General features: G+C 40.5%; 1 protein-coding gene across 2 annotated transcripts; it reads left to right on the top strand.

The window, feature by feature from the left end:
* The first annotated feature begins 5,210 nt into the window (after window positions 1-5,210).
* Window positions 5,211-26,487, top strand: LOC116057092 (palmdelphin-like). Of its 2 annotated transcripts, none has more exons than XM_031309492.2 (9): window positions 5,211-5,255; window positions 10,951-10,999; window positions 11,163-11,243; window positions 12,317-12,420; window positions 13,778-13,892; window positions 13,992-14,016; window positions 14,097-14,168; window positions 21,934-22,094; window positions 25,260-26,487. In XM_031309492.2, the coding sequence occupies exons 2-9, from the start codon at window positions 10,955-10,957 to the stop codon at window positions 26,256-26,258; spliced, it is 1,602 nt and encodes a 533-aa protein (XP_031165352.1). In that variant the 5' UTR covers window positions 5,211-5,255; window positions 10,951-10,954; the 3' UTR covers window positions 26,259-26,487. The 2 variants fall into 2 exon arrangements, with proteins under 2 accessions (XP_031165352.1, XP_031165353.1); XM_031309493.2 differs by having other exon boundaries at window positions 10,954-10,999.

Below are 26,487 nucleotides of genomic sequence, written 5' to 3' on the forward strand. Positions count from 1 at the left end.
GTGTTGTTAAATGACTTTTCATATGTTGGTTACAGCGTTACAGTACTTTAAGGATAATTGCCAGCTGGTAACTTCGAGGTATGTTATTTGTCTTAATAGTCATAGAAACAACAAACTTTCTTTTATGTACTTTGATGTATGCGCAGCAGGTCATCTTCCTCCCTGCCGAATTTCTCCCCCCTTCACATTTAGCTGTCTTTACAGTTTACTAAATTAACTCGACAAAAGCTGGGTTAAGCACCAAAACGAATAGTCAAGATTACAGAAAAGTGAAGGGGGAGATCGGGCAGCTGGGAGATGTTCTCCTGCTGCTGACAACAGCCGTCCTGGCGATTCCCCCTGCAATCCCCACCCACACCCATCTCGCAGCCTCGTTGAGTAGCTAGCTAGCGTTACAATAAACCCTGTCCGCCCGGTAAAATCCAAAAGGTGACATTGGCATGTGAAATATACTGTGATAGTGTGGTTTTAGCTGCTGGCTAATCATTAGCCAGCAGCTAAAACCTGTTAACGTTGGCGCTAATGTTAGCTTGCTAGCTCACTAGCTACCTGGTCAGCTAGTTACCAATACAGATTGACTCAAGAAAAACGTAATAGGCCTTTCACACAACTTCCGCATTGTTGACCGGAAATACGCAATTGTCGTGGTAAGCTTCTTCCGCTCTGGTCAGGGCAACAGGAAAACAAATGGCGCAAGCAACTAGCAAGAGTTATTGTAGTGTATCGGGCTGTTCTTGTTATTCCCAAAAGCAGCCATATCTGTCATTTCATTACTTCCCTGTTGATGGTGAAGTTCGACGGAAATGGATTCAGGCTATCTGGCGGGATGAAGGACCAAACTTTACAGTTAAAAAGGGGAGCACTTATTTCTGCAGCAGACACTTCACATAAGACGACTACGTTTTAGGGATCACTGTTCGCCGCTTGAAACCAGAGGCTGTTCCTAGCCTTTTTCCTTGGAACGATTTCACCCCTAAAGGATAAGGGACCCTGTGTATGAGCGGTGCCAGAAACGTCTGTAGGAGTCGAGATAAAAGAAATAGCAAAGAAAGCTCTGAAACTGGACCACGATTATGCGCCGCCGCCGCCCGCAGGTAAGAAATTCCACCTCCTGTAACGTTAATGTCTTCATGGCAGAGTGCTGTGTTTTGCCTTCTTCAATCACTGTAACAGCTTGTCAATATTTTACCACAACTAACTTAAAGGGTTTAAAGCATTTCTTACCTCATATCGCTGTGCCTAGTTCCCTGTCTATGTTCTTGTGTTGTAGTCATTATCACCCCCCTTCAGTTTATCCATTTCATGTAACCCATGGCTTATGGACTGTCCTAAATTTACAAATGTTTGTTCATTTCCATCAACTTTTGAAGTTGATAAAAGAAATACTGTTATCCACAGGGCTTTATAATTTCACTAAATTAAATTAAGGATTGAATTAATTTGTTAATTCTCAATCACCACAGGTATGCTAGACAAGACAGTGGATTACATCCAAGACTTGGAAGCCAAGCTGAAGAAAGCCTTACCACCCCTGGACCTCTTCAGCCAGTATTGTGCGTCAGATGACCAGATGAGATTTTACACCAAATTTCCATCTGAGCGCGTGTTCAAGATCTTCTGAGACTCCATTGCACCATCTGCCTCTCGACTGGTCTACTGGAGTAAAGAAAAAAGGATAAGTGAAGGCAAAAGTGAAAACATCAGTCCCAGTCCCCCTCGCAGCATGCCATTAATTGATGCATTTCTTATTTACTGTATGCGGGTAGCTGTTGGCATTAAGGAGCAGGTAATTGCTGATATGTTCCAGATAAGTTTAACCACTGTGAGCCGTGTGACCATCGCCTGGGCCAATTACCTCTTCTTCATTCTGGGGGCGCTTCCTCTTTGGGTGAGTAGGGAGAAGGTGAAGTCCGTCATGCCAGGAAAATTCAAGAAGTACTGTCCAAATGTTCGTGTGATACTGGACTGCACTGAGATTGCTGTGGCGGCAGCCTCTTCAATGACCCTGCAATCAGAAATGTTCTCCCACTAAAAAAACATGACAACTTTGAAGGGACTGATTGGAGTCACTCCCCATGGTTTGGTGACATTCTTCTTGCCGCTGTACACTGGAAGCATCTCTGACAAGGAGATAACAAAGATCAGCGGAATCCTTCCCTTATTTGAGTCAGGTGATGAAGTGATGGCCGACAGGATTTATCACCTTTCTGGTGTTGGGGCAAAACTCATCATTCCACCCTTCAAGCGTTCAGCCCAATTTACAAGAGAAGATACTGAGAAGACACAAGCCATAGCGCGTCTCAGGATAGTGGTCGAAAGGGTAATAGGCAGAATTAAGTCAAATCACATCTGGGACTCACCTGTACCTCTCACTTTGATGGGCATTGTCAGCCAGATCTGGCACAACTGTTGTGTTATGGTGAATTTTCAAGGACCTTTGTCTTTTGAAGAAGACTGAGATCTGGAGAGTATATGGCATGTGATGTTGCATACTTATCCTGGTTTTGGGTTTGCTCTCTTTTTGTCATTGTGTATATATATGTAAATAACTGCCTCTTTGTCACTTCCTTTGCAGGGTAAGGTGGGTTAGTGTATGGATAGTTATGGGTTGGTTGATTATGGAAATGGGTTGTTGACATATTTAAAATGTTAAAAAATGAAAGAGTTTGGTATGTGTAAAATGAGAAAGAAATTGTTGTGTATATTGGTTATCCTGTTGTAAAAATATGATAAATAAATGAATGAGTTAAAGTTGAATGAGGGGTAGGAAACATCACAAGCTTTGGCTTCAAAATATTAATTGTAATAGTATTTGTAACACTGTATATAAATATATATATATATATATATATATATATATATATATATATATATATATATATATATATATATATAAGGTTAAGGGAAGGGATCTTAAATATTGTAACAAGCACACTTTGAATGTTCTCTGCAGTAAGTAGAACAGTATCATTTTGGGCCTTGTGTACCAGGAGCAACTGATTAATATATTGACATTAAAAGCCATTAACTGAATAAACAACTGATTTATTGCAATTCACTTTACATTTTACAGTACCAGGAAGTAATAGCAATGTGATAATTACTTAATTAACTGATTAATAAATGAACTATTCAGGTTAATTCATGAACATGTATGTATGAATGAGTATGTGCAACTGATTAATAAAAAACATTCCCATTACAGCAAATATTTTAAAAGACATATAGTGAGAGTCCAGGACAGTTACAGTTTTTTTTTTTTTTAAGATTATTTTTTGGGAATTTTTGGCCTTTATTTTTGACAGGACAGATGAAGACATGAAAGGGGAGAAAGAGGGAGTATGACATGCAGCAAAGGGCCGCAGGTCGGAGTCGGACCCGCTGCATCGAGGAGTGAACCTCTATATATATGGGCGCCTGCTCTACCAACTGAGCTATCTGGGCGCCCAATTTCCAAAAAATTTATCTTAAAAACAAAACCGGTTCCTCTCAGCTGTCCCAGGTCCTTATCCAAGATTGACAAGTGGAGCATTGACTTCCTAAACACGCATAGACACACTAAAATGACATGCATAGCACAATTATTTAAACTGACACAGAGAGCAAAACCTCTTCTCAAGTCTCCAAAAGTGTAAACACATGTTCTGCTTTACACACATTTTGCAATTCAAAATTGCACTTTTTAAATGCATTGAACATGGTTCTCTGCATAAGACAACAATCTGACGTAAAGTCACATGTTTGTCATTTCAAAACACTGCCATTCAAAAGACGCTACATGAGCGTGAGTCTAATTGGCCAATATATATATGTGTCACCTGGCCAAACACCTCAATGGTTCATTGTTACCACTTCAATCAGGATGTATGTTTTTCCTCATTTTTTTTGCAATTTTCTTTTTCAGTTTACTGTTTTTTGTTCAGTCCAATGTAAATGTATCTGCTTTGCTTAGCAGCCATCAAATCAGGGTCAGGAAATGGTCCTAAAGAAAGAAAAGATACAGTAAGTCAACCATTTAATTCAACATTTTGATTTCATAGTAAAAGTAAAATGGACATAAGTTGTCACCTGACCTGAGTATGCCTGGTACAATGTGGACCTAAGACCACTCTTGCCTACTGTTGTTGGCTTTCGCACCACCACATCACAGGTTCTGGAATTAAAAAATTCAGATAAAATATGATCACTGTGTGTGTGTGTGTGTGTGTGTGTGTGTGTGTGTGTGTGTGTGTGTGTGTGTGTGTGTGTGTGTGTGTGTGTGTGTGTATGTATGTATGTATGTATGTATAGCCTGGCTCCACCCGCATACGTACTTCTACTTAACTTTCATTTTTCTTCAGTACTTGCACAAATCAAATGAAGTGAAGGAGTCTAATTAGGACCAGACAGGTGTGTGTGTGTGAAGCAGTATTTGAATCATCCATCCTTATGTCATGTGAAAAAGAATAGGCTAGATCAGGGCTATTCAATTAATTTGGAATTGGGGCCAGTTCATGAAACTGAGGCAAAATAGGGGCTGGAGAATATGAGTAATTATAGTAACAAATAAAGAAATTACAACAACATACTGAAGGAGTCAATATATTCTCTACTTACCTTGGTACTTACGGACAAATTCTTCGTAGAAAAATGTATACCCTTTATTGATTTTTTTCTTTTTGGTGACGGAGTTTTCACCACGAGTCTTGTAACGTCGGCAAATGTAATATTTGGCAAATCCATTAGCGAAGTTGTGTAGACTCTCTGATCCATTTTCTCTGTGTTGATGCTTGACAGGAAGTCCGCTTCCACAACGATTAGTATTTTGGTTACAAAATACTGACCGATGTGTTTTAATCCAAAAACGTTAGTCGGACAGCTCCACTGTAGTCATTTGTAGTCATATATTTGTGTTTCCTGCAACTTGCGATCTAATTGGAATCAGATTTGACCTTTAATTTTCTGATTGGTTGGTTTTGTGGCACACTTGTAACGTTGTGAAAAATTGAGCGAGTGTGTCAGAGTTGACAGAGGTTTTTTTTGCGAGTGTATAATTTCTGTTCAAAATGTAATGTAATGTGCTTTCAAAATATAGTACTCTGTGCTCAAAACATACAGTTACTCGCTCAGGAATGAGGCACATATTTAACCCCATAGAATACCAACTGTCAATCAGCTGTAATACCATAGCCCCGCCCACCTGCACCTGCAGCCGGCTGGTCTCGCGCTTCCCTCGGGACGAGGCACAGCCTTGCAGCCTCAGAGGGAGAGACAAGGTAGGCTAACTGGTTCTCTTTTATAGGAGCAATGGAGGAAGAATGTGTACCACTACGTTTTTTTTTAACATGCAGCAACATTGTTTCATAGTTCCAAATAACTTTTGGAGTTTATTATTCCTCTCTGCCCAGCAGAGGAGTGCACTTAATGTTACTAAATATTGGAGTTACATAAAAAGTCATGGCAGGTTTTAAATAATAAACATGTTGTGAGTTGACGTGGTGAAGCGCACTGCGGGACGATATTACAAGAGAGAGAGGTGGAGATTATCTTCAGTTTCTCCTCGCTGGGGCTTAGTGTGTAGTCAAAAAGTTACTTGGAAATAAGTAACGCAGCACAAGTAAGATACACGAGGTAGCTGAATTTGGCAGGTATACTGCGTGCTTATGTCCATACTGACGGATGACATTTACATGTTAAAAACTGTGTAAACTACACAGATATACAGCGAAGCACAGGTGTTACAGGGTTATTGACACTTTTATTGGATTTTATTAAAGTAAGAGTTAGGTTAGAGCCATGTGCAGTGATAATATGATGCCAGTGACATAAAGTAAGTGCTCTGTGAAGCCATAGATAGCAGATAGTCGCGACAGAGCACATTGTGTGTGTGTGTGTGTGTGTGTTGTGGAGCAGATGGCTAACAGATTAGCAGCCTCAGAGCAGATTAGCTCACTTTGCCTACTGCTTTACTCACTGACTCATATTAGCTCTACTCTGCTTTTATTTTGTAGGAGTGATAAAAAAAAGAATAGAGCTGCATAATTAATCACAATGTTATCGAAATCACAATATGGACTAGTGTGATAGCCAAATCGCAGGGCGGTTTTGTTAAAGGCAAAATCTGTGTCAAACCATTCTGAGTTGAGTATTGTCGTGCTGCAGAGACACCCCAGCCTATAAATCCTATCCTACAGACTAAAGAATACATCTTTGCTTGGTACAGATCCTCACAAAAATCACACTATAATCAATTACTCTGCTCTTGCTGCAGCATCATCAGCATTTGTTAAAGAAAACTAAGGTTTGGGTCCCTCTGGACCTTCGCTAAGAGTATTTCCATCATGAACACAACTACGGTCTTAAATCCATACTGTCCCCTGGTGTGGGATAACTGACAATTATCTGTCAATGGGAGAGTATCTCAGTGAACTCACAGTTCATTTGTGCACACATTTCTCTACATCCTTTTCAATTAATACACAGCCTGACTCGATTACAATCACACACACATAAATTACATATCCATACCAGGAATACAAAGTGACTCCCCGATTTTAACTAAGTGTTTCTGAACTGTGTGAGGGACTTGGGGCAGGGTGTCTTGTCTGAGAGAGTTATTAGGACAGGAAGATGTAGTCCTTTCCTTCACGGTCTGTTAGGGGACCTGACCTGAGGCAGTGGGTCAGTAGCATGTTAGCATTGTGTTTGTTGAGTAGAGACATATATGTGTCTGAACCAGCCACATGGAAATAGAAGCAGTAAATGCATGTGTTTCTTTCTAAGAATAGGCTCCACCCCTGGCCCCTTATTCATGTGAACATGTTTAAACCCCCACTCCAAACACTTCTGACCCATATCTGAAGCACTCTCCGCCTCTCCCCATAAATACAGCAGACTCCCAAACACCGGTCCATTGAACATGTCTTTAGGAAGCTGGACTTCATGTGCTACACGGACGTGTAACAGCTTGTGAGGTGACAGCGTGTCCCACACTGACACGTCATATTAAAGTAATACTCAACAATAGACCGAAATGTAGGCACAAACCAGTAAGAAAATCTTAGAAAGTTAACAACTGTCTTGTACATATCAAGCCTTCTATGTCTGTTTGTACCGCTTAGTCTTAATGCACCCCAAGTTCTCAAATCCAGGATTTGGGATTTTTACATTTAAACATCAGGAGCTCCAACATCAGAAACTAGATCATGTTAAAATCAGGCGGATCCAGATATATTGGTGATCACTGAATCATGGTTAAAGCAGATTGTTAGTTTTTCTCAATTGCTTTGGCACAATTGTCCAGTGACTATTGAACTCGGTCAAACTATATGACTATTTATATGAGCATTAGGTCAGTTGTTCTCATGACTATAGTCATTTATAATTGCAGTATTGAGTAAGCCTTGCAGATCAAAATAGTTTGCATTCATTTGCTATTGAATAATTACTCTCAAATGCAATTATACACGTGTTCATTGTGCAAATACCTACATGCAAAATAGAGCAACCAACAATCACAATAAGCTGTGTTACTGTAGATACAGTAGTAGTTATGTGTTTTTGTTGTAAAAGTTGTCAGATGGATATGGCCGGACTGCCCAGATGCCCGTACTTTCAATCCAAGATGGCGCGTTGGCCACTCACCAGTGTCAGTCCAGAGAGTGTCTCGTAGCTTGCCAGCCCTTGGCAACAAGTAAAAAAGTCTTTCTTAGTCATCCGATTGACTATTAAGCACAAGAGGCGTCACTAAATGTAGTTTTTGTTGTCCAGCGGGGAACTTGAGACGAGAAGAGCACTGTTTTGGTGTTGACTCATTTTCTGCACTAAGAAAAATGTATTAAGCTTAAGCCATTTTTAGTTACTAATTTATGTTTACTTACATCCCTATAATATTGGCTTGGAAGGTGGTCTTCTCTCCAAGAGAGACTTGATACTCACTGTTATCTCTTTATGTATAAGGCTCTTATTGGGAAAACTACCACACTACCTTACAGAACTTCTCTGTTACTCAGAGGAACGTTATCAGACTGCTGACTGGCTTTTACTTCCTGTTCCTCGAGCTCGCTCTGAACTTGGAAAAACTGCTTTTATCTTTAGTGCCCCTGACTCCTGGAACAAATTATAACACTTCCTTAAAATTAACTCCCTTGTGCCTTCTCCAATTCAGAAATTTTTAGTATCTTTCTATCTTTCAAGGGTAAATAAAGAATTGAACAAGAATCCTTCCAATGTGCTTATCAGATAGCTGTTAGAAAGTTGTGCGCCTGGCAGTGCAGTGCTGGGGGGTATGACAAATAAATTAGGGTTAGGGTGTTTTTTAAGATTCTGGCGGTTTCATGGTCATCACAGTATTTTTTTCTTTTGTATGACTAGGCCTTTATATAGGTTTGTAGTTTCTTATTCTACTATCAGGAGTACTATATATATATATATATATATATATATATATATATATATATATATAAAATAGTAGTATTGTTTTCTCCAACTTAAACTCTCATCAGTACCTCCCAAGAAGCTTGTGTTAGACTCTTGAGGCATCTCAACAGACTCAATTGTAATTTTAAATAAATCTTTACAGTTAGATTTTTTTATATTCAGGGGGTTCAAAATAATTCCTTCACTAATAATTTGTTACACAGAACTTTACTATATTAAATATTAATCACAAAATCCACACGCCCAACCCAAAATCCACACGTTTACAAAATTCACACCCCATTCAAATTTCTTTACCTCTACAAAATCCACACGCTGTTGGATGCCGTCTTCCTCTCCTACTCTTTCTTCAATGCCTAACGAATCTGTCTCTTTCTCTCCCTGACCCTGTCTTTCTTCTTGAGCAGCACTGGTTGAAGCCTGAAAATATTGTAAACAAATTAATAACATAACTAATTACACTGGTCGGACTGTTGAGCTCTGTTTCAGACTGATACCTCCGGTTCAGGCAGGTCCTCATCCTCAACACGTGCCTTTTTCAGTCACGGAAAATACTTTTCAATACTCATCTGGATTGAAGCAGCAAACATTCAGTGTAAGAGTAAAAAAAATGACATAACATTATTTATAATACGTTTACTTAAATTCAGAGCTGCTACATATAGTGTTTTGACCTCGACAACCCAACTGCATTTTACCGCAAACTTGCGACTAGTTAACTTTCTAAAGAAGGCGCATTCGCTTTTTTACTAATGGTTGGGTCGGGACTCCAACGTCAACACACTGACAACATTGTATTCAGACTATAAAATGTTTTTTATAGCACTTTTTATGTGTGATTGTGTAAAGGTGTCCACGAGATACCAACCTTTTGTGAACTTGTGATTTTCGCCAGCCGTCTTCTCTGCACCAAATCGCGGCCAAGCTTCCACGCTTCCAGGGATGATCTCGTTTTCATGGAGAGAGACGCGGTGTGCATGGAGGGGAGGGGCTGTGTGTGTGTGTGTCTATGTGTGTGTATGTGAGAGAGTTAAGAGCAATATAGCGGCCAACACTATGGCAGGGTGTAGTTCACACCCTGCACTCAGCTGTCTGCTGACTGACAACTGTTTACTGAGGAGGACACTGCTGAGGAGGATACCTGCTCTCCTGTTACCTGGTGGCCAACATTACTAATGTGTTGTTAGTATGGGATGCTGTTGAGAGGGAGGTGACAGACAAGGTAGTAGTCAGAGAATTCTTCATGTCAAAGAACAGGTATTTACCTGATGAAGGTCTGAGACCGAAACGTTGTATTTTTCTAAATAAATTATTGCTTGCGTTATGGTCAGTGTGCGGGACTTTTCTCTCAACTTTTTGATCTGCCTTTTCTGATCACATCCTACGCACCTGCCCGACAAAAGATGAGTGCAAAAAAAGTTTTCTTACGTTGCAAAGAGCAGATAGAAAACATTTCAAACCACAACAGCTGGACAACCCCACCCCACCCCAGACAGCCCAGACCCCAGACAGCCTGCTGACCCACTGGATAGAAATAGCTGTTTATAAAAAGCCAGAGCAGTGTGTAGGAAGTCACAGATACCTGCTCCTGATACAGCAGTAACACACCATGGGGTCACCATGACTGAATATACAATGGTCATTTAAATGAGAAATGTTCAGACGAAACACACACACACACACACACACACACTGTGCCGTCTTCGGTATTGCTCTATACACTGACAGCCAGCTAAACTCTCTCCTAACATCAAGGCTCTGAAGACAGTCGTTCCCACGTCCACAGGTTTAATGACGTTGCAAGGAAAGTGTGAAACTGTAACATACAAAAACAGACTAATCAATTCTATGCTAGCTTTTAACATACAATATAGCCTATAGCCTAATGTTCAGAATGTAATTTCATCAATTCAAATATTTCCTTTCTACCGTTACACCATATAATTCATGACTATTAAACTGATAGTGAGTATGATTATGCTGTACAAAGACATTTTTACATGTAAACAATATTACGTTCATTCATATAAAAAACCTGAGTGGAAATGCCATAATTTAAAAAAAAATCCTGAAATATAAGTTTTATGCTTGGCTGAGGTGGAAAAGTTGGTGTATCAGTAAAAGCAAGATGCAACAATGGAAACAGTCATAATTTATCATTTATAATTTATTGGAGGGGGGGGTCACATTAGAATTAATAAAAGTTATAAAAATGTTAAAAATGAATGAAGACATCCATTTTGGGTTGGTTATTACATAATGCACCATATTAAATTTTCGTTAAAAAGAAGTGCAACTCCCACATTTTGTAACAACCGGCACATTATGTAATCATTTATTACAAAATGCGGGGACATTTTTACATATTTGGTTATTATTATTGTTTTTTTATTACAAAATGAGGGAGATTATTTCATAATGCGGGTGTTATTACATAATGACATAATGAAGTGAATATTTATTAGATTTTGACATTGTTATTACATAATGCATTGTAAGAAATGTCCCAGTTGTCTCTGATGTGTCCTGCAGCAGAATGGAGGAGGCTGCCCTGCTGAAGGAGAGGCTCCACGCCATCACCGTAATGCTTTACTCTACTCATACCTACAATCATTATCTGCTACAGTAAACTAACCTCAACACGTGTTAGATCTGCACCACTCTGGTAACTGTGCCTTCCATGTGTTGGAGTCCTCGGTCCCTGCTCTGTAATCTCATGTGAGTGTTTGTCTTTAACGGAACAGGAGAAGCGTCGCATTCAGGAAGACATCAGGCAGAGGAAACTGGAACTGGACCAAGAAAAACTCAATCTCCAGCATCTAAAGGTTCACTACGCTCATTTACACGTTAACATTGTCTCAATCTATAAATAGTCAGTAATAACACCAGATTACCCAATTGGGATTATCTCATATTAGCATGTATAATCATGCTGTCCATCTGTTGGTCCATAAATGGTCCTATCATTAGGGATGTAACCATACACTCAACTCACAATTCACTACCATAAGTTCTTGATACCATTTTTTCACGATTTTCTTTAACAGAATGAAATGACTCAAAAATAATCCTTTATTTATATAAACTGCAAGACAGCAGATGTGTCCTCTTATCATAAGTGCAACTGAAATAGAATTTTATCTTAAATAACAAAAATAAATTTAAAAAAATTGGCTTTTTTATTGCTAAGGCCATGTGCTCAACTTTAAATGATTTATTTAAAATGTAATAACAATAACTCATAACAACAACTCTTTTCACCAGTCATTTCCTGTTAAACAACAAAATGAAAAGGAACACTAGATGGCAGAAGGGTGTTTTACATCAACATTGAACGCAACACAACCTTACGAGCCAAACTCGTACACAACAACAGTCCTGTCTCTGTTATTATATTATAATAACAGATAAATAATAAATTATTATTAAATGATTATATATGTTATTCTACCGACAGTGGCAGTGTCCATGCTGTCTCAAAGGTCAGCGAGACTCCTCTGTATCTTTAGCTGCAGACTGTTGGACGACGATGTTGGAATCCTTTCCAGTGAAATACATTCACACTTTACACCGTTTAGCCGTCAGAATTTTAACCGTGTTAAAGTCAGCTAATGCTACTAGCTAACGGCAGGCAAATGTTACCTGCTGTGTTAGCTAGCGTCACACCCTGGGCTGTTTAAAAATTGCATCGCGATTCATTTTTTTTTATCTCAACTGGTAGTAATCTTACACATTTAAATAGATTTTGAAACGATTGAGGGTGCATCGTTCCATCCCTACGTATGATTGTTCTTCCCACGAGAGGCTCGGTGGTCCGCCAACAGTTTGATGCACTCTAACATCTGATAGCTGTAGCTGGGAATCTGAATTAATCCACATAACTGTGTTCTTTCATCAGAAGAAAGTTCTGAGAGAGCAGTGGCTGCTCCAAGACTCAGCTTCCCACAATGCAGCAGGCTCTGACCATCAGCAGACCAGAGCACTGCAGCTCAACATCAACAGGTACACACACACCCACGCGCACTCACACACACACACACACACACACACACACACACACACACGCACACGCTTTTTACAGCGCTTAGGTGCAGATGACATCATACGCTCATTTGCATATTGGTGACATCATAGCTTAGTGATTGTCGGTTGCAGCGAGGGAGAGATAACTAAAACAATACACGAAGCAGCAGCTTGTCACTAAAATGAGAATAGCTGGTCCACCTTAAGACCAGCCCACCTTAAGTTAGTGAGCCTGAGCTGAAGTTGTCGTTAGTTCCGCGGCTAACATCAGGTAGCAGCAGGACACAGGAACTTGTCTGTGGTCTTGGACAGTTGCCGCATTTATTCCACGACAGATAAACTGTACAAAGACTGCACTGCTACGCTAACAGCATTAGCATTATGCTAACTTCACACTCACCAACACACACACACACACACACACACACACACACACACACACACCTCCCTCTCTCTCCACCACACACTGGCTAACGTGTGCCGCTGTGTGCGCAACACACATGTTGTGTGTGTGTGCCGCTGTGTGTGTGTTTGTGTGTGTGTGTGTGTGTGTCAGTCAGTGCTGTAGTACTCAAGATGTTTTTTTACTGTCTCAGACTTGTCTCAGATTTGACCATTGGTCTCACCAAATATTCTAGTTGGTCTGGACCGAGTCCGGTGCTATCGTCAACCATATGAGGAGGCATCAATCATTTTCATTTTGACCACAGACATTTTCCATCAGCAGTCCAGAATGTTCTTGTTCCACCAGAATAAAAAGACTCAACATCTAAAATGTGAAGCTGCACTTCAGCTTTGTGTGACTTAAATCAGGGGTCCTCAACGTGTTTTAGGCCAAGGACCCCTTAGCTGAAAGAGAGACCGAGTAGGGGTCCCCTACTGCACATATTATATACAGTTGAGTTGCATATTAAACTGGGCCGAATGGATGGAAATAAATAGCTATTATTCATGCATCATGTTGTAAATAATCTGGCCTAATTTGATCCTACAGTTTTGTTACTCTGCACTTGCTTTTTGATCATTACAAATATGAATGCAACATGATCATCTTATAATAGAAGGTCTCTCTCATCACATAAATGATCAACAGGTCAGTGACAGTCTCTCATTTGGACTCTTGACTGGATACAAGTGGTCTTGACTCCAGCTGTGGTGTTTGTGTGTGGCTCACACTGTTTCTCTCAGATGCTATCCACATTGGTTTTGTTTTCATACTTAGGCACTGCGCCTAAGCTGTATAATGGCAGGGTAAACCCTGAACACACACACACACACACACACACACACACACACACCAAATATGACCTATGGAACCTGCGCTTTCTCCCATTAGGATAGAAATGGAGGTGGAGTCTCTGGAGGGACAGGAGTCGATGATTTCTGCCAAAGAAAGTTTCATCCTCAACAGACTAAAGGCTGTGGAGAAAAGTCCAGGGGACATTATCAAGGTACACGCACACACACACACACACACACACACACACACACAGAGCTGTATTTTAGTGCGTCCATTCTGTTTTATTTACTGATTTGTGTCTGTCCCGTAGGAGGCCCAGGACAACTTTGTTCCAAGTAAGTGATGACATCATTTGGATGTTTTTACCAACACCAAAGATGGATCTGTGTTAACAGTTCGGTTTTCTGTCCCACAGAGCCATTCCATGTCCCAGAATTCCTCTCTCCACCAGCCAACCAACTCCCTGAACCAAACACACCAAGAAAGAGTGAGATCATTCTTACACATTCCTGTAAAGCCATTCAAAGCCCATTGTACTTAACTGTTTATGAGTTTGGACATACACTGGTTCATAAGTTCAGGGTTCACTCATAACTCAGGTTCACTCAGGTTCCCATAGGGTCTTAAACGTCTTAAAAAAAGTCTAAAATTCAATATTCTAAAGATAAGGCCTTAAAAGTCATAAATTTCATTGCAAAGTATTACATTTCGTTTACAAAGGTCTTAAAGGGGTGATAGAATGATTATATAGGGTATTTCACATTGTTCCTTAAGGTCTCCTAATAGGGTATGTAACATTGGTTGGGCTGAAAATTGCCCGAATGCTATTTTATTAGGCCCTTATCTACCCTGTGAATATGGCTCTATTTGGAACAAGCGCTTTTCTTCCAAATATGGTATGTTCATGAATATTTAGATGAGCTGCGCGCTGATTGGTTTGAGCGAACCCCATAGAAACACATTGGAGATGAGACAGCAGGTCTCATATTTCAGACACTGCAAAGTTATACGTTGTTTGTCGGGCTATTTCGTTATCAAATCCTATGTATTCAGATCGCGGCTAGTTAGCTTCACTTTCGGCATAATTAAAGTATATTTACAGTTTGAATTTCGTCACGCCACTTATATAACATCTACCCCAAGGTCTTATAAAGCTAACTATGGTGTCCGATTTCAATTTAATGCATTTTTGTGAACATTGGGGATTTTGTTAGCTGCTACTGCCCCTTCAATCCTATGGGTAAAGATCAGGGCCTCGGCATTTTGTAGTCCAGTAACCCAGAACCGGTGACTTTGTGCAGGTATGGAGCGCCGCTGGCTTCCCTTTGTGACGGAGATCCAACTAGCTCACAGCGAGTCTATGAAGTAGGACACGCCGGGCGGCGAGGCAGCACCGGCCGCTGTCACGTAGCCTGCTGAGCTCCTGCTGAACTCAAACAAGACAAAATTTGCAATTAGCCATCAATTTTCGTAAAACGGCCGATATTTGAACTCTACATAGTTGATTTATCGCATTAAAAAGTCTCAGAAGTGAATTTAGTAATTAAATAGCGGACCTCTGGAGATCTGCATGACCTAGCTAGATTCAGACTAAGCTGACCTCAGGTCAGTGGTGTAGCCTATGCAAATGTTGGGGCGTGACAAAGACTAGGAGTTGGGATGCTTACGTCAGCTTCCAGCTTTGTTGAGATTCGCCCGTTTTCAGCAGCAGTATCAAAATGTGAGATTTGCAGAGGATAGGGGTATCAATGGGATTTTGAGCTTCTATGTATGTCCTATTTACCAACCGAAGTGTCGTTATTCAACTATGACAAGGTAAAATCGGTTTTGCATTCTATCACCCCTTTAAATTATTTCTTGTCCTTTGGTAGGATGAAATAAATACCGTAACGTAATAAATAAATGCTTTACGTGTGTGTGACTTTACAATTTACTCCGTGTGACTTGGATGTTATACGACAGTACAGGTACTGTTTACCTCAGTGTTTTTGGATGTAGTCTATAACAATAACAACGGCGCAACATGGTGTTTTATTATAAATCCATTGACACGGTGAGCAAGCTCTGGCCTAAACAGCCAAGCTCGGGCGAAAATCAATCAGTTGTCAGGAAAGAAAAACAAAACGTCTCGCACCGTGCTACTAACAAGCTAATGTTAGCTCATCGGTTAGAATGGGCAAGTGTCTGAAGGTCTGGCCACAGATGCGTACAAGTTGGCAGACCATGCGGAGGGGCAATGGAGCTAAGGTTAGCAGCTAAGGTTATCTTATCTAGCCAAGGTAGAACTAATTGTGACACCTCAAAATGCACGTTTTTATTTTTTATCATCTTATTAGTGGGAATGCTGTTCAGCAGCATTCCAACTATTGTTATTCTGTTCTTTATTTAGTGGGAATGCTGTTCAGCAGCATTCCAACTATTGTTATTCTGTTCTTTATTTATTCTGCTTATTTTTATTATTCCGTACGTTTTTTGGCTCTCCGTAACTTCAGCATACATTCAGCTATTAAAACCATTCAACTTTTAAAATGTTCAGCTCTTTCAGCTAATGATGGGACTTCTTCAACTTTTTTTCTACTATTTATACTTTTTAAAATATTCAGCTTTTTATGACGTTTTTTTAACATTGAAGTGAATGAGAGCATGCTTCAAATCCTTCAAATCTTCTTCCGCTCCCAAAATTTTCAGCTCCTTCATACTTTCACCTACAGACGCCAAACAAACTTTAAAATGTTCACAAAATATTCAGGTATTAAACTATTGCTTTTCAGTTTGATATCTTTTATAGTTTTTGTGAAAAAGCTGTTTAAGTTTAGTGATCATTTCAGGATTTTTCTGCGTTTCTAGTGAGTGTGTATTGCGTGTCCTAGAGTGGATGATGTCATCGTTAGAGTGCAGAAGCTTAGGAATAAAATCTTTGTCCCCTCTCTATAAATTGCTCTCACGCCCACAATATCTACTTGTCATACACAATTTATACATCAAAACGTAGGTATTTTTGTCTAGTTTCAGACAGTGTGCTCACTTTTGCAATATGCCTTATACTGTTGGCTCGATGAGCTTCCAAATGACGACAGTTCCACATTTTCCTCCATCCACTGCCATATTAAAAGTCTTCCACATTTCCCAGCGAAACGCAGAGTGAACCACTTTTTTAAATCGCTGATATGCCCACATTTTTAAGTTTATCAACATAAATTTTACATCAATACGTTCACAAAGGTCTTGTGGTGCTCACGATTACATCATTTCACCGATAGAACTTATCGTTTTAGCAGTCTGAGGCTTTATTTGAGAGCTTGCTCTGTGTCTTTGAACAGCTCCAGTGTGGCCAGCTGACAGTTTCAGCAGGTGACACGGTCGTTAACCTGATTAAAGATCAAAGAGATCTCATCACAGACTTCAAAGGGGGTTTTCACTGGTCATACGTTACCATGACAACCCTTTCACAGACAGTTGACTTGAATACTACAGGCAGTAATATGAACATTAGTCTACAGCTTTAGTGTTCCACTTCTGTCTGTCTCTGTCCGTCTGTCTGTCTGTTTGTTTCTCTGTCTGTCTCTCTCTTTCTCTCTCTCTTTCTGTCTATCTATTCAGACACACACACAGACACACAAACAGACACACACACACACGCACAAACACACACACACACACACACACAGACACAAGCACACACACACACACACAAACACACACACTCACAAAAAAACACACACATAGACACACACACACACACACACACAAACACACAAACAGACACAAACACACAGACACACACACACAAACACGCACACAAAAAAAAACACAAAAACACACACACATACGCAGACACACACACAGACAGACACACACACAAACACACACACACACAGACACACACACACACAGACACACACACACACACACACACACACAGACACACACACACACAGACACAAACACACACACAGACACACGCACACAGACACATACACACACACACACAGATACACACCAACACACATACGCAGACACACACACACACACAGACACACACACAAACACACACACACACACACAAAAACACAGACACACACACACAAACAAACACACACACAGACACACACACGCACACAGACACACACACACACGCACACACAAACGCAGACACACACACACACACAAACACACACACAGACACACACACACACACACACGCACACAGACACACACACACACACACACACACGCACACAGACATACACACACCAAAACACATACGCAGACACACAAACAAACACACACACAGACACACGCACACAGACACACACACAGACACACACAGACACACACACACACGTGCACACACACACGTGCACACACACACATATACACACACACCAAAACACATACGCAGACACACAAACAAACACACACACAGACACACGCACACAGACACACACACAGACACACGCCCACAGACACACACAGACACACACACACACGTGCACACACACACGTGCACACACACACATATACACACACACAGACACATACGCACACACACACACACACACACACACACAGCCACACATATATACACACACTGAGGTACATCAATCAATGTGTCCCTGAAGTAAACACTTAACCCATACTTGCTCCAAAGGTGTGTTACCACTGACATATATGCTATTGAAAGTTGATTCCTTTTCTCTTTTTTCCTCTCGTTTTATCTTTCCTCTCTTTTTCCTCTCTCTCTCTCTTTCTGCTTGTTTGTTCTATGCAACGGATATGGCTGATAATAAGTCTTCTTAGTCAATTCATTGAAACGTCCACTTTTGACAGTATTACAGTTTAGCTTCCACCTTTTCTAAAATGTATTTTAGCTCTTCACTTGGTTAATGCAGTTTAGCTTCCAACTCTAACAATTTTCCTGATTTTTTAGCGTGTAGTGCATTTGAGCTTTAAGATTTTTCGTACTATTTGTTTCATATTTCTGCATTTGTGAGTGATTATCGGTTAGAAAATGAACTCAGACCTCACAATGTTCTACGTGTTTTGTCATTATTCAACTTTTGAAGCCAACAGTTCAGTTTAGCATAAGCTTTTAACTTTTTAATGAAATTCATACGTATTAAAACGATTTCCACTTTTTCAACTATTCTCACTACTTCAACTTCTTCTTAATGATTTAAGCTATTCAACCAGTTTAGCTTTAGCAATTCAGCTATTCAGCATTCCCACGCATTTTCCGCAGGAAATGCATTTTCTAGTTTATTTTGTGTTTTTAAGTTTCATAGCATAAGAGCTCTTCATGCAACAAATAACTTAATTATCTTATGTTAATAGAGTACAAACACCTTACAAAGCTATTGTGAATTAAATATGATTGTTGAGTATTATAATAAAATGTTTTATTCAATTCAGGTGACATTACATGTTAAATAATTCTTTTCTCAGGCCTAAAATCCACACTGATTTTCCATTATATGGTCTTAAAAAGTCTTAAATTTAACTTGTAGAATCCTGGGGGTACCCTGGTGTAGCTTAATGGGTGGTTCATTCATTTGTATTTAATTATCGTAGAATACCTGCACTCTACTTTGGCTATCAGAAATCATTTGTTGAATATTTTAATGTTGATTTTAACCAGGATTTACCCAGAATTAGCTTAGCACACACTTAAAACGATGAATAAAACTGATAGACCATGTTGATTCAATTACATGATCTGAATTTTTGTTGCAAAAGTAAAGGTGGCGTAATAATATACTTCAAACATACAACATTTCTGTTACTGTAGCTGTTTAAAAATGAAGAATTAATTTAACTACTAAGAATACACACTCCTAAATAAACAAATGCATATATATATATATATATATATAAATATATATATATATATATGTGTGTGTGTGTGTGTGTGTGTGTGTGTGTGTGTGTGTGTGTATCTACGTGTAATGAAAGGTGCTATACAAATAAAATTGACATTGACATCTATAGATGAAAGAATTAAATAAATGAAACTTAGATGATTAGACTGCAACTTAAATGGTTGGCCAAGACATACAACTGCAAGGCTGTAATGTTAGTTAGCTTTTGCCCTGTGAGGATTCTTTAAATAGCTTCTGTCTGTGCCATTCTTCCTAAAGAAGTTTAGTGATGCTGGACAAGGCTTCATTTAATGTCTCCATATTCCCACATACTCGTGATTTGAACATCACCGTGCTTGAATACCAGTTCTGTACATGCTACCTTCAGCCAAAGGTTGCTCACCAACTTTGAGTTGCATATCATGTTTACAAGGCATGGTTATTTATATCCCTGTTAGGCTTGGGTGGTATCTTTTATACCTTCATACCTTCTTGTCTCTATTCTTAGTTTACTGACTAACTACCAGTTGAGGGGGCCTCTGCCAACATGGCTGCCAGCGATCAGAATCCTGGATGAGATGTTTACTCTCCACAATATCCTGGTTTCCATTGCAGTACTGCAGTTTGCTAGTTGGCTTTCTCAAAACCAGGATTAGGGCTTACCCAGATTTAGATGGACAAACACAAAATGATCATACTGCAAACACCTGAACCTAATGTTGCGTTCCATTTGCCTCGGAAGTCAGAGGTGAGAACTTAGACTGACGCCACCCCCGAGTTAAACGCATTCCAGTTACAAGTCAGAAAAAACGGGGTAGGGGGACTCTAGCCAGGTTAGCCATTGTGAGCAATACCAGTTGATGACAACGTGTTATCCGGTATTTTGCGTGGCAACATGATCACGGATGGACGAAGGTGGAGGGTACTGGTTTAATGAGCCTGGGAAACTGGAAAGTGAGAAAAAACTTGAAGTGGGATTTCCGACTGTCCAACTTCTATTTGTGGACATGTTGCTAAAATATTTGTATGCAGAAAATACAGCATAATAGGGCTGTGTATTGGCAAGAATCTGGCGATACGATACGTATCACGATTCAATATATTTCGATACTGTGCGTAAGGCGATATATTGGGATTTTTAAGTATAATCTTAGATAAACTAATATTGAAAAAAAGATGTTCATAAAAGTCAAAGAAGTTTACTTTAGGTTAACAGAAAATCAAACTGCTAGTTTGGGATTGTGGTTCACAGGTTCTTAGTGAGCTAATTTGGATATGCTAAAGTAGGCCAAAGTTCAGCCATAGCTACATTGTTAGCTTCTAGCAAAAAGTCAGGCACTGCTAGGCACTGTTAGGCAAGGACACTAGTGGTACGTCTCAGCATAGCCATCTAGCGGTAGGAGGTTTAAACACAGTGAACCACTGTCTTACATGAATATTTTTTAACGTAAAAAAGAAAAGAAAAAAAAGAAAAAAATCGATATTGCCTTTTTGAAAATCAATACAGTATTGCAATAAAATATTGCGATACTCAAGTGTATCGATTATTTCCAACCTGACGGTTGGGTTCAGGAAAAGGTCGTGGGTGGGCTTACGGTTCCGTGACACGCGGGAAGAACGGGACGGAAAAGAAGAAAGTGACTTTAGGAAACTTGACATGTGGGACACGAACCCCAGTCTCCTGGGTGAAAGTCCTGTGTTTGACCCATCCACCACCTCAACCAACCTAATTTCGGCCTTACATAGTACTTGCTATCGTAGTCGCTCTTAATACTACGTCATCTTCTCATTGACTTTACATTGGCATTGTTTTCCGTGGTGGCCACACAGATTTTTCACATATTCCGTGCCACCACCACGTAATGCGCTGTTAACAATTCGTGATCATTTCACGGAATTCTGTGTGACCAGGCTGATTTTTTTCTTGCACCCCTATAGCATAATGAATTGTTATCAATGGTATTGCTTACAGTGGCTAACCTGGCTAGAGTCCCCCTGAGACTGAGTACCTAGGGCCCCAAAAGATGCTAGAATGAATAGGTGTGGATGTGGGGAGGGGCCCATTGAGAATGCCTTTCTACAGGGCCCAGGATTTTGTGCTATGCCCCTGACCCCGTTAAATATAATGGTTTTCCGACTTGTTACTAGAACACAGTCAACTCGGCTGTGACGTCATTCCCAGTTCCGACCTCACCCTTCTGAGGTAAATGAAACACAGCCCAACCAGGAAATGAAGTACACACTATCTCACTATCTGCTGATGATGGAGGTTGGATATCTGGGAGAGGACTGAATGCTTTCTACTGTGTGTGAACTTCAGGGGAATACAGTTGTTACTATAGAGATATGAGGTTTGGCCAACATAACTGTGTTTGTCTTCCTTCTGTGTCCCAGCTCTATTTGCCATGGAGGTCAATGTGAGTAAAGACCTGTTGACTGGGACGAGCACGGTGCTTTCTACTGCAACAGTTCCTCCGGAAGCGTTAGAGCAACACACCGGGCGCAAGGTCTACGACGATGGCAGGAAGTGTGTTTACGCCTTGAATTCACAAGAGGTATTCATTTATTATAACCTTTATTTATGTATATATAACACTTTTTAAAACAACTTTCATAAAAAACAAACAAAACCCCAAACTTTAAAAATAGCAAAGATTATGCGACCATATTCTTTTTGCGACAATTTTTTTGAGACAGTGCAAGTATTTTTTTTTCAACTACTTGTGCGACCTGCAAATTTAACAGCTCTTTTTTTTTTTCATTTTATGTTGAAAGTTAAAAGTTAAAGGGCACATAGTCTTTAAAGTTTATGAAAATGAGTTTTTAGTAGAGTTTTAAAGTGTAAAGTGCAGGTTAACCACCACAACCAATTAATGTGTAAATAAAGTGCTCAATATGTATATATTTAAACATTTCTGTCTTAAAATGCGTTCAAATAACATTTATTGGGGTTTCTGCTAAGTTAGCATGTTTTTAACGTAACTGGGTGATGACGTCATATGAGGGAGTAGCAACCCATAGCAACCCGTAACAACCCATACTCTGCTAGATTCCTACCGTCTATGGCTAGACTATGGAGAACTGAGGGGGTGGGAATCCATCAAATTCTTGATGGACCACAGCCCCTACAATTTTGAACCAGTCAGGTGTGAGAGAGGGGAGGAAATGGCCAGGAATCAGGGCCCTCAAAGAGTTATAAATGCTTGGCAGGGCTCCAGACTGCGACCAAATGGTCGCATTTTGCGACCAAAATTTGAGAGTGTGCAACTGAAAATTTGCCCCCTTGCCCCTTCCCCCTTGGGGAACTTGTGGACCCTCTCCCCTGTTTTTGATGTATTGGTACATCCCGCACAAACAATAGTTTACCATTTTTGCTAGGTCTCCAATATAGCTGCTAGCCTACTAGCCGACAGTTAAAGAAAGGCAGTAACTCTAGTCCTGCTTATGATGTCACGCCCCGCCTAATGGAAGGGAGCGGGAGTTCTTTAAACCACTGTTAAAAGTACCAACTTTTCATATTATATTCAGCATTTTGGTATCAAAAACCATACAAAACAATGGTGGGCGGTTCTAATCTTTATGTTTAATAAGCACATTGCATTAACTTCGTGAAAAATGTAACCTGCAATTTACACTTTAAAGTTGAGTTTGAATAGTAAGGCTGCTTTGATCCCTGACAGCAAACACACAATCTCCTTTATGTTTAGAGACTAGATTAGGGGACTGCAAGCAGAGAGTTTTTTTGTAAGATCTGAGGTTGAGTATAGGTACATATGGGCACAAATGTGCTGTGATTTCTCAGAGACCCAAACACAGACTCAGGAGTGATGAATGAAAAGAGATTTATTGTGAGGAAACAGCAGATTAGAGGTGGATGAGTGATGAGGCTGCATTCTGAAGTCAACTAAAGGCCAACTGAAAGAGGACAAAGTGGGGGTTATGTGAACTCTCTCTCCTGTTCCAGTCTGTCTGCAGCATGCTTAGAACATTCTCAAAGTCAGAATGCTAAAATGATTTGGTTTTGGTTCCATCTTATGTTTATCATTCTATGTATTCTATTTCCATCTATTTTCATTAGTTTTTGCTATTGTCATGTGTTTTATTTCCCATTAATTATGGTATTCTGTCCTGTTTTTAGATTGATTCCCTGTTTTTATGCTCATTTTATGTCATGGTATTCCCTTATTGTAAAGCACATTGTGGTAAAGTTATTATATTAACATTATAATCAAAAGTTGGATTGAGTAAGATAGAGGATAATTCCTGCATTTCTGCACTAGGGTAAACAGAGGATGCCAGGTTATCAAATGTTTCATTAAATTGTGATGTGTTTAAAGGACAATTCCGGCGCAAAATGAACCTAGGGGTTAATAACATATGTGTACCGAGTCGAACGTTCTCTGGGATATGTTTTCATGCTAATCGAATGCGTCTCTAGTTTTAAACAAGCTACCGCAAAACCGGTGGTTACCTGCTAACGCTAGCTTTCGGGGTACTTGGTAAATCACTATTTTCTACCACTACCAAGGCTCAAAATAGCACCACACTTCAACGGTAGCATAATGAGGATCCCTACATGCAAACTGAAGAATTGAGAACTTTGTAAGTGTACAGACACGAACGCTGTGTTTGAGCTATGTTACTGGTTACTGGTTGCACGGCGTTCGTGATTCGACTACTCATGACTGTTTTCTAAGATGGCGGCCGAATGTAAACACAAATGCTACTGTCTTTATAATTATCTTTTTAATAAACTGTCTGTACACTTACAAAGTTCTCAATGCTTCGGTTTGCATGTAGGGACCATAGACAGTATATAATGGACCAATAGATCCTGTGTCTCTGGACGGAGACCAGTGAAGGCCATTAGAAGCACTTTTCCGGTGATGGCTGAGAGAGACGACATAAATGTGACGTGAGCAACCTGTCTGAAAGTTGTAAGTCTTCTGGTAGCTGTGCCAAGAGAAATATCAATCATTCCCAATCTTGCAGAGACGGAGAGCGTAGGTATATGTAAGGAGATAACATAGACACAGGCTAATTATTGATCACTAAAATGATAGTTAACATTAGTAATTACACTTAAACAGCTAATGTAAGTCAAAACTGACTGCGAGCTTCGCATGTACTATACGGTAATTCCGCTACTATGCGACAGTAAGTTGCGTGGTTACGACACAATCGTTAGCCTATTTTTATAAAAACGTCTGCTATGGAGCCATAACGTGAGATACAAGGTAATGGAGCCTTTTATACATTGTCGTGTTTCTTTAGAAATAAACAGTGGACTAATAAAGTCTTTAAACTCTTCAGATGTAAAGTTGGTGAGCGTTTAGTAGCATCAAAATGGCGCCATAGGAGGTTCGAGTTCTGAAGAGAGGCTTACCCCCTTGGTAGGGACCCTCATTATGCTACCGTTTAAGTGTGGTGCTATTTTGAGCCTTGTTAGTGGTAGAAAATAGTGATTTACCAAGTGCCCCGAAAGGTAGTGTTAGCAGCTAACCCCCGGTTTGCGGTAGCTTGTTAAAAGCTAGAGACGCATTCAATAAGCATGAAAACAGATCCCAGAGAACGTTCGACTCGGTACACATATGTTATTAACCCCTAGGTTCATTTTGCGCCGGAATTGTCCTTTAATGTCTTGAACAGGATTGATTCAGATTGTTGACCCTCATTGTGTTCTCCCAATAATAACCCAAAAAATCTTTCTACTTGATCAGAGCTGTGAGTCGCAGCTGTCAGCCAGTGAGGTGGAACATTTGCTGAGAAGCGCCACAGTACATCGCCAAGCAAAGCACCGGAACCCCGGCGGGAGGGAGGAGCATTGCTTTTACCACCACCAAGATGAGAGAGACACAGTGGGAAGGGTTGACCTCAGAAAGCAGCGAGCATATCTGGCTAACCGTCTCCTCGGAAACAACATGGCGGAGAAAGACTTGAGCTGCAGGGAGACGTGGCAGAGGAAACCAGGGCCAGAGCATTGCTGTGCTCAGCTTGAGAGCCATTACAGACGGCACCAAGAGAGGAATAACCAAAGCAATAACCTTGGCAACCACAAGGGGGCGGGGCAGCACTATGGCAACCAGAACAATGGTCACTCCAATTCCTACCCAGTGAAAAACGGTCACAGTGTTGCTAGCCACCACACGCGCAGCAGCATCCCAAGCAACAGTGTGGCCAATGGAGGCCCTCCTCCCAGGTCACATGACCAGGAAGCAGTGTCAGCCTACCAACCACAGCTCTGCTACACTCCAGCCAATCATATTCCTCTCAGCGATTACATCAGCGTGGACGAGGAAGAAGTGTACTGCTACCACAGCCACGATGCTCTGTGCAGCAGCAGAGTGCCCTCCCCCCTCTACGCAGACGACCCCCCCTACACCATAATAAACGCCATGGAGACCACTGAGCCAATCACAGCCATCTTCATGGGCTTCCAGACGGCGCAGGACGACAGCATGCCGGCTAAGGAGTGTGAGGACTCGCTGAAGGCAGAGCTGGTCATCATTGAGGACGCCGAAGACAGCGAGGACGACCACAGCATGAAGGAGAAGAAGCTCTACGTCCAGCCTGGGGACAAAAGTTATTCAAGAGGAAGCTCAGCCAATGGAAACGTTGGACGGATGGAGGGAGTTGGAGACAGATGGACGGAGAGACGGGTGGGACCAGGTATCAGAAAGATCCAGAAAAAACACAAAGCCTGCTGTACAGTCTGCTAACAGCACTGACTGACACATGGCTGAGTGTCCAGTCTACTAACAGGACTGACTGACACATGGCTGAGTGTCCAGTCTACTAACAGGACTGACTGACACATGGCTGAGTGTCCAGTCTACTAACAGGACTAACACTGACTGACTCCACAAATCAACACCACAGCATTCATTCCATACATGCACCATTGTTTTGCTTGATTATTTTTTTGACATTTTGTGAATAATCCGCTAC

The sequence above is a fragment of the Sander lucioperca genome, chromosome 9 (genome assembly GCF_008315115.2).
Source record: "Sander lucioperca isolate FBNREF2018 chromosome 9, SLUC_FBN_1.2, whole genome shotgun sequence".
Lineage (NCBI taxonomy): Eukaryota > Metazoa > Chordata > Actinopteri > Perciformes > Percidae > Sander > Sander lucioperca.

Bases quoted from the DNA above. Each gene is read 5' to 3' on its own strand.
- LOC116057092 (XM_031309492.2), top strand. From the start codon at position 10,955: ATGGAGGAGGCTGCCCTGCTGAAGGAGAGGCTCCACGCCATCACC. The intron at 12,421-13,777 runs GTACACACACAC...TTCTCCCATTAG, and splicing joins CTGCAGCTCAACATCAACAG to GATAGAAATGGAGGTGGAGT. The intron at 14,169-21,933 runs GTGAGATCATTC...TCTGTGTCCCAG, and splicing joins ACCAAACACACCAAGAAAGA to CTCTATTTGCCATGGAGGTC.